The 9,925-nt window shown below is 39.2% G+C and overlaps 1 protein-coding gene across 1 annotated transcript in view; it reads right to left on the bottom strand.

Annotated features, from left to right (window-relative positions):
* Positions 1 to 351: 351 nt before the first annotated feature.
* The window catches only part of SCAMP1 (secretory carrier membrane protein 1), a 102,671-nt gene continuing 93,097 nt past the window's right edge, over positions 352 to 9,925 (bottom strand). The window contains 1 exon segment of the mRNA NM_214245.1: positions 352 to 3,195. Coding sequence (NP_999410.1) covers positions 3,031 to 3,195 — 165 coding nt within the window. The 3' untranslated portion in view covers positions 352 to 3,030.

Raw genomic sequence — 9,925 nt, 5'->3', positions numbered from 1 at the left:
AACCCACGAGGAAAAATCCGGGCCACAAAACAGGTTTCCATTTTGAATCTCAGGAACTTCTAGACAGTCCTTGTATTTTGACCTTAATGTGGTCAAAACACTGAATATGAGTGAACCTCATCATGTTCCACTGCCTACAAAGGTCTATGCCACAGAAAAACTGTCATCTTATGCTGCTGAGAGTTTTCAACTGTTTTTTGTATTATTTATTTTGCTTAGTAGCACAGGAGAGAATCACACACAGATCAGTTTTAAAATATCAGAATGTGGTATTTCTATATACATTAAGTCCTCAGCATCAATTCTGCCTCTGAAGTGCTAACACAGTATATAAAATTATACAAACGAACATCCAGTAAACAGCATTTTATTTTATGACACTCTGTGTGAATACAATAAATATACAAAACTTCCAAACCACTGAAAACATGCAACATCAGAGGGACAGATGAAGGGCATTTATATAGAACCATGACAGCTGCCAGAATGGCAGCGCAGTATTACTCATCGACAAAATATACAAACAGCCCTCGATAAATAATCCAAGTCTCAAATTATAAATCACTGAGCAATGATTTTCCAGTGTTCAAACTCTAGTTTGAAATAAAATAGCCAAAACTTAATAATACAAACGGAAACATGATGTGGATCCTTACAGAGGGAGGACCATTCCATGGCTGTGATGCTGGGCAATGCTAATGCCAAACACAAAACACCAACAAACGCCAATGGTTGCTGAGTGCAAATGTGACTATTTACTAATAATTATTAAGCGCGTAGAGAATATCAGAATTAAAAAACCCTCTACCTTATTCAACCATTAATTAAGCAGTGCCACCATTTTAATGCACATTTATGGTTCAAAAAAAATTTTCTCTTATAAGCTTGTATTAACCCAAAGAACTGGCATCGAAAACATTTTCCCCATTTGAACAAAAAAAGGTACTGTTAGTTGTATTATTCTTTGCTATTTAAACAATAGAGGATTTCTACAGAATCAAGAGAAGCATTCATAATTCTTGAAGGAAAGTAGCTCAGTATTTTCCAGAAGAGTCTATGATAAAGCTTTCATTTGTAGTTTAAAGAACAACAAAATGAACTTGGGAAAGAAACTGATGCCAGACATAGGTGCCCTCTGTTGTATTTTGTGGTTTATGTTTTGAATGTTTTTAAATTCCACACTCAAAGCACACTGATGAGACAGATTTTTAGTAAGATTATAGACTCTGAAAAACTTGAACTGGCCTATTTGGTTGCGAAAGTAGGTAGAGATTATCACTGACCAGAAATATTCATAAAAAGAGATTTAAGCTCATACTCTGAATCCTATTTTCATCAGAATAAAAGCACTATCTTCCAAGTGTATTACTTCAATAAAGTCCCAAATAAATCAAATGTAAACACCATCCAGACAGATCCGTGTTATCTAATATCCCGTAAACCTTCTTTCATAAATAGTGAAAACTCACCATCCCACCTCCAGCATGAAACTCATTTTAACTCCAGATTTTGGGGAGGGGGGGAGAATAAAAGTAATTTAACCATTTACGTCCAGCTGATTTTTCAGTCTCAAATAACATAACCCAACGGACTACACTTACTTATAATCAGGTTGAATAAATCACTGCTTATTATTCTGCCATCTTAGGTTAAGCTCATGACTTCCAAGATACAGCAGGGTGATGACTACAAATGCCTTTGAGTCATTTTAATCAGTATTAAAAACGATTCAAAAGTTTCAACCCAAGTATACTTAAGAGTGAATTCCTGTGCTGCATAGTAACCATTTTAATGTGATTATATTCATACTGAATGCAGTCAGCTGCATTTGTATGTTCTTGCTTGGTGCAAGTTATAAAGGTTTTGTTTTTTCTATTGCTGAAAATTCTTAATGTAGTCAGTCTGTCTCAAAAATTCAAAGACTGAGGTTCATTAGGGATCCAAGTATATGAGAAGTGCCAGCGTCTTTTTATTTTTAATGCCAACAAGACATGAGAAGCGGAAAGAAAAACTTCTTAAATACTGTTATGTTCTTGTTGCACGTGGAGTTCGGCTAGACTTTAACACCTCTGGTTAAAAGTTGCACACACATAATACCCCCCCAAAGAGAGCTGCCACACACAATCTCAGTTCAATTAAAAAGAGTAGCCACAAGAATATACCAAGGTTTCCATACAGTAATATTTTACTATGATCTGAATACTGAAAGTTAAAAACAAAAAGGTATTATCACCACTACATCCTAGTCCATCAATTATCTACTTTTTCTTTTGGATAATGCACTGTATATTATATCCTCATATTGCACTCCAATAAATTTTTATTTAAAAGAAACAATTACAGAAAATCATTTTTATGATTCTACAAACTCCCCAATCCTACAACCAGAAGCAGTGCATAACCCAAAATACTAATTTTTTTAGGAAACATGGTGCCCATGCAAGATCAGAGATTGATATCAAAATATCAATTACTCTAGAAAAAGAAAATAAAAAGATAAAATTTACATTATCTACTATGAAATGCACATAGGCTCTTCACTGGTGACTGAAACTGCTAAAAAGCAAGCCAATTTAAAAGTCCCTAAGTTTCTGATGTCCTATTTCTTTCAATACAAATAAAGAAAAGGAATGAAGCATTGCTTTACTGCTCCAGTGTGTAATCCTTATGTCTAAGACTCTTGAAAGAATGATTGCAGCAAGTACTAAGTGCATTTTTAATCCTAAATGCCATGTCGATTTCAGTGTGTCACCACCGAAAAAATTTGCTGAACATTCATCCCCCAAAAAATATGGAGAATATTTATTTAGCATGTAATTTTTTTTTCCTGCAAGGGGCACTGAAAGATTAAGAAACTGTCAGGTAAATAATAAGACAACGAAGTTTTTCTGGTTTTAGCCCATGCACAAGTGATTAGGAAATATACGTGCTGTGTGTACTGTGTGTTTTGAACAAAAAAATATTTATAGAATACAGTAACTGGAGAAAAAAGTACAGTCAAAAGGTAACAGTGTATTATTTGAAGACTCTCTAAATCTGGTTACCCTTGAAAGCATTCTGAGCCGCACTAGTTGCTGCAGTTGAAGCTGCGTTTGCAGCTGCCGTCTGGACAGTTTTGTTGGACATCACGCCTGTTGCAAACTCTTGCTGGGCCTTCTCAAAACTAGCACCTGTTGTGCGATACAGTCCATGGACCTACAGGCACAAAAAAGTGGGAGAAGGTAAGTGGTCATCTATACATTCATTATCAACAGCTCCTCAGTTCATCTCAATGTGACTCAGAGGTAAAAGGACTAGATTCCAGACCTGCTGCTCAGATCAAGAACATCAGCCACCACACGGGCACACAATATTGTAGTGAATATTTCCTTAAAACAGATTTTTCCCTTTTATCTCCAATGCAGGAGAGAGAGTTATGCCCATGCCAAAGCAAAAATAATATATAAAACAACTTCTTAGCCAGAGAAAGCTTCTGTTTTCTACTGTACCAAATTAAGATATTACAACCTTACAAAAGAATGGTTTAAACATAACAAGAGACATTCTGACTTTTATAGATTAATTTACAGAGTTCCCATCATGGCGCAGCAGGAACGCATCCTGACTAGGAACCTTGAGGTTGTGAGTTCGATCCCTGGCCTCGCTCAGTGGGTTAAGGATCCGGCATTGACGTGAGCTGTAGTGTAGGTCATAGACGTGGCTCAGATCTGGCGTTGCTGTGGCTGTGGTGTAGCCCGGCAGCTGTAGCTCCTATTGGACTCCTAGCCTGGGAATCTCCATATGCCACTGGTTTGTCCCTAAAAAGTAAAAAAAAAAAAAATATATATATATATATATATATATATATGTATGTATATATGTATATACATATATATACATACACACACACACTACCCTAGACAAGTCAGAGAGAAAAAGACCTTACCTATTTCTATATTGGCTCATAGAACATACCACTGACCCTATTATATCATTTTATCATTTAATGCACCAAGCAATCTATACGTCCTTAAAAATACTTCTGCTATTCACTCAGTATACTATTTAGCTTTTCGTGTATAGTCAAGTTCTAAAGGATTCATGAAGCAACAAACACTTCTGAGAACTCTCTGTTCATACTGATTCATCACTTCAATCTCAGATTTTTGCGAGGAGGGTTTAAAAATACTCTTGATATTAGCATATGTTTTAAGATGTATCAACCAGGAAGCACATCAATATATAACATCATCCTCTCAATTTAATAAAAATATGAGAAAGGAAATAATAGAAAGGCAAATCAGAACAAATATTTACTTACTATATGCCTACAAACTTGGGGGGAGGGCAGAAGAGACAGAAAAGTGAACTTGTAATTACAGTGCATTGTGATTAGGTCTGAATTAGAAGCCCGACTGGAATGGCATCAAAACAAGTTTGCACGATGGGGCAGTGTGCCCATGTTAGCCCTTTTCTCAAACCCAGATGGGTAGGAACTGCTAGGTGTGGAGTTAGTGTGGAAGGAGGAAAAGCAGGAGTCAGATACTTTCAAGTTTAGATCCTGGGAAGTTGTTTCCAGACAGTAGAGAACAGAGAAGAGAGGTTGGCTTAGTGGTGGGCAGAGTAGACGCTAGGTTTTAACCATTCATACCCTGCACGAATGTTTACTGAATATCTACTCGAACCCGCCACAGCAGGCAGTGCACATTTGGTTCAGAACCTGAAAGGAATGAGCTAGAGACACGGACTTGAAAACCACTGGCACATAAGCGGGCGCTGCAGCTCTAAATGAACCTGTCCATGGGCGAACACATAAAGCAGAGAGAGAAGAAAGTCAAGCACTGAAGCCTGTCAAGAAACCACTATTTATGAGGAACCCACAAGAAGCAATGATTAAGAGAGGAAAGACAGAAACCAGGGACCGTTTCACAGATGCCAAGGGAAAAAAGCAGTTGAGGAATAAAGAGGTGCCCCAGGAAAATAAGGAGTAAAAGCCCCAGGTTCTGAGAGGGTGTCCAAAGCCAAGGCCATCTTACTGTGGATCCAAGTATTAAAGGGTCAGGGACAAAAAAGCAAGCACTGACCAGTATACACACTAGTGAAGCTAATAATTCTTTCTTTTAGTACTACAGTATACAACTATTTTTAATCCCTTTCCAAACCAAGTTTTTTAATTAAAAAAAATTAAAAATACAGATAATTACTCCTGTGTTCAAGACATTTATCTCTCAATGAGGACATATGATTAGATTTTAGAAAATGAACTGTATTACAGAAATCTAATCAGCCTTCTTTACTTACTAGATCTAGTCATAGTGCAAAGTAATTGCAGGTTAATTTGTCCATCTCTCCCCGTTTCCCCCCAAATGTGTGGGCATGGATAATTAACAAACTTTGTTCTAATTTGCTTTATTCCCTTTTTCAAATTTGTATTAAATTGCGTGGCTGCTGCTACGTATTTTAAGTGTCGTAGTTTAATTACTTAAAATATAATTCATAGCTCTACAGAGCAGAGGGAAAATAAAGGTAGAAATAGCACACATTTCTCAAGAGTCTCTATACAGACCCAGAGAGCCACCTAGAGGGAAAAGACTACATATGTATTCAGTGTACAGAGCTCAAATACTGCATTAAATCCATACTAATCCATGTGAAAGGGGTGATTCTTCATATCAGCCCAGCAAGATGATGAGCTACTTACAAGGATCAGCATCTCAGAAAGCTCACCATTTCCCTATTATGTTTCAGAGTGTTATCTCTTGACATCTACCGGAAACATACACCTTAAGAAATCAGGGAGAGGCGTTCCCATCCTGGCACAGCAGAAATAATCTGACTAGGAACCATGAAGTTGCGGGTTCAATCCCTGGCCTTGCTCAGTGGGTTAAGGACCCAGCGTTGCCATGAGCTGTGGTGTAGGTCGCAGAAACAGCTTGGATCCCATGTTGCTGTGGCTGTGCTGTAGGCTGGCAGCTGTAGCTCTGATTCGACCCCTAGCCTGGGAACCTCCATATGCTGCAAGTGAGGCCCTAAGAAGCAAAAAAAAAAAAAAAAAAAAAAAAAAGATCAGGGAGAAAGTTTTAAAACATTGTAATTAAAAACCAAAAACTAAAATAACAATTATTTGATATCTCTTCTACTTATGAGAACTGCCCAAACCCATATGTTTCATCCCAGGAGTATCACAGAAAGGATACTAGATTTGGCGTCTACTTGGATTCCACTACTTTCTACCTGGCTGGACACACTCAAAACCTCAAGTTTAATTCCCATAAAACAAGAATACTTCTTGTCTTACTTGTCTGAGTTTTCCTGAGGATCAAATGAGAATTATGTAAATGTGTTAGACTAATAAAAATTAAAACTAGTTTCAAAATATCTGCAAAAGTGTCACACAACTCCAGCAAAGAATACTGCTTCCTTAAAGTATCTTCAAAAATATCTTAGTGTAGGAGTTCCCATCATGGTGCAGTGGAAATGAATCTGACTAGGAACCATGAGGTTGCAGGTTTGATCCCTGGCCTTGCTCAGTGGGTTAAGGATATGGCATTGCCGTATGTTGTCGTGTAGGTCACAGAGGTGGCTCAGATCTGATGTTGCTGTGGCTGTGGCATAGGCCGGGAGCTATAGCTCTGATTCGACCCCTAGCCTGGGAACCTCCATATGCTGTGGGTGTGGCCCTAAAAAAAAAAAACAAACTTAGTGTACAATGTGGTTGAATGACACACAAAATATTATATATTATGGAAATGAAAACCCATGAAACAAAATCATCCAAACATATATTTCCACTAATGCTTCCAGCACCGTATCAAGAAATCATGCTTCTGGATGGCAGAGAAGGAAGACCCTGAGCTCACCTCCTCCCATGGGCACAGCAAACTTAGAACTACTTACAGAGCAACTATTGATGAGAAATACCTGAAGACTAGTGGAAAAGATAGGCTACAGCTAAAGATATAAAGAAGGAACTGCAAGAAGATGGGGAGGAAGAGCAGACATGTGGTACAGTCAAGGCCCAAATCCCTGGGTAGGCAACCCACAAACAGGAGGACAACTACTATCGCAGAGGTTCTCCGCAAGGAGTGAGGTGACCAAGCCCCACAATGGGCTCCTGCACTGGGATGATGAGCCCCCAGTACACTGGGCTTTGAAAGCCAGTGAGGCTTGCTTTCAGGAGAACCAGATGAATGTAGGAAACAGAGACCACACTCTCAAATGGCACACAAAAAATGTTACTAGCTCTGAGACCCAGGGCAGAATTTAAAAGGAGGCAACTGAAACTGGGGACACAGATGCTGGTGGCAGCTAATTTGGCGATTATCTTGCCACAATGAGGACACTGGTGATACGAAGAGTCATTCTGAAATCATCCCTCTTGCTTATCAGATTTGGAGCCTGGCCCCACTCATCAACTTATCACAACAGAACTGGGACACCTCAAGCCAAGCTCCTAACAGGGAGACACAGCCTGATGCACCAGGAGGCCAGGAGCTTTAGAATCCCCTGGGACTCCAACCAACCCAGTACCCAGCCCCACATACCACTGGCCAACACCAACCCCCCAAATCTCCAAAGCCATGCAGCCAGAGACTCTAGAACCTGGCTCCACCCACAAATGAGAGAGCATGAGCCCCAGGACCCCCCTATGTTCCCACCCTGCCCACAAATACGCTGATTCCAGCTTCAGGACACGTTGTTCTGCAGCAGAGACCCCAGTATCTGCCTTTATTCACAAGTGGGCCAGCATCAGCCCCAGGACTCAGCATCAACCACCACTGGGTAATCACCAGCCCTAGAACGCCCCTGGGCCCAAACTCTCACCCAAAAGAAGGCCAACACCAGCTTCAGAGCTGTATGGACCTGGCAGCCCATGTCAGAAACTGGACTGCCTACCAGTAGGCCAAAAGGAGATGTGGGACACCCAGTATACAAACCAGCCACCGAGAGACCCAGCTCCATCAAGCAGTGGACCAAAACTAGCCCTGGGACCCCCTGGGGCTCTGTAAGCAGTCAGCTTGTGGCCAGCAGCCTCCACAAAAGACAGGGCATAGCAACCAACCAGACTGGGGGACAATCATGCCTCCCAGACTGCCCAGAGAATCAGCACACCACAACAAAAGGACCCATGCAACCCATATAGGAGGCAATCCCAGATCATACAGCTCTGGTAATCAGAGGAAGCCCTGCTGGGACACACAGGAAGTTTCCTACATAAGGCCACTTCTCCAAGAGTAGGAGATATGACAAACCTACCAGATATAGGGAAATGAAAACAATGAATTAGCTAAAATGAGGTGACACAGGGATGTGTTCCAAACAAAGGAACAAAATTAAAACCCCCAAAGAACTAAGCCAAGTGGAAATAGGTAGCCTACCCAATAAAGAAGGTAATGGGAGTTCCCATTGTGGTTCAGCAGGTTAAGAACCTGACTAGTATCTTATGAGGATGCGGGTTTGATCACTGTCCTTGCTCAGTGGGTTAAGTATCTGGCATTGCTGGAGGTTGCAGTGTAAGTCGCAGATGCGGCTCAGATTTGGCATTGCTGTGGCTGTGGTATAGGCCAGAGGCTGAAACTCCAATTTAACCCCTAGCTTGGGAACTTTCATATGCCACAGGTGCATCTCTAAAAAGAAAAAGAAAAATTAAGATAATGATCATAAAGATGCTTAAAGAACTCAGGAGAAGATTGGTTGAACAGAGTTAGAAAATGAACAAAGAGCTGGAAAATATAAAGAAGAGTCAAACAAACCTGGAGAATACAATCAAATAAAAATACAACAGAAGGAATCAATAAATCAGATGATACAGAGGAGCAAATCAGATAATAGGAAGAGAAAGCAATGGAATCACTCAAACCAAATAGGAAAAAAAGAAAGAATAAAAAAAAAATGAGGACAGTTTAAGAGAACTTGAAAACATCATCAAGCATACCAACATTCACATTAGTTCGAGGTCCCAGAAGGAGAAGAGTGAAAGGGACTGAGAACATATTTGAAGACATAATAGCTTAATACTTCCCTAACTTGGGAAAGGAAACAGACATCCAGGGAAAGAAAATAGACATCCAGGTCAAAGAAGCACAGAGAGCCCCCAAAAGAATAAACCCAAAAAGGGCCATACCAATTACACTGTAATTAAAATAGCAAAAATTAAAGATAAAGAGAATATGAAAAGCATCAAGGGAAAAGAAATAAGTTATATACAAAGAAAGTCCTATAAAGCTATCTGCTGACTTTTCAGGAGAAACTCTTCAGGCCAGAAGGGAGTGGCATGATATACTTAAAGTGATGAAAGAGAAAAACCTACTACCAAGAAGACTCTACGCACCAAGGATATTCTTCAGATTTGAGGGAAAGATGAAAAGTTTTACTAAAACTAAAAATCTTTAGTTTTTGCTTGTCTGTAAGACCAAACCAGATTTACAAGAAATAGTAAAGGGACTTCTCTAAGCAGAAAAGATCACAACTAGAAATATAAAAATTATGAAAGGAAAAATCTCATTGGCAAAAGGCAAAGATACAGTAAAGGTAGTAAATTCACCACTTTTAAGCTAGTAGAAAGGTTAAAAGACAGTAAGTAGTAAAATTATCAGTATCTTATTAGCTACTAATAAGTAGCTAAAGGGTACACAAAACAAGATGTAAAATATTATGACAAAAACAGTAAATGTGGTAGGAGGTGGGGGAATAAAAATGCGGGGTTGTTAAAATGTGTTCCAACTTAAGAGATCAGCAACTTAAAATAATCACATAGATATATAGATTGCTATATACAAACCTCATGATAACAACAAACCAAAAACCTATAACTGATACACACACAAAAGAAAGGAATCCAAACATAACACTAAGGATAGTTACCATCACAAGGGAAGAAAGCAAAAGAGAAAGAAACAAAAAAGAATAACAAGAACAATCCCCAAAACAATTAACAAAAGGGCAA

Source organism: Sus scrofa, chromosome 2 (assembly GCF_054392235.1).
Source record: "Sus scrofa isolate SSC_HxYL_T2T_F1_AM1 chromosome 2, Sscrofa_HxYL_maternal_Yorkshire_Landrace_v2.0, whole genome shotgun sequence".
Lineage (NCBI taxonomy): Eukaryota > Metazoa > Chordata > Mammalia > Artiodactyla > Suidae > Sus > Sus scrofa.
Note: the sequence above shows the minus strand (reverse complement) of the source record. Positions and strands in the feature narration are given on the sequence as shown.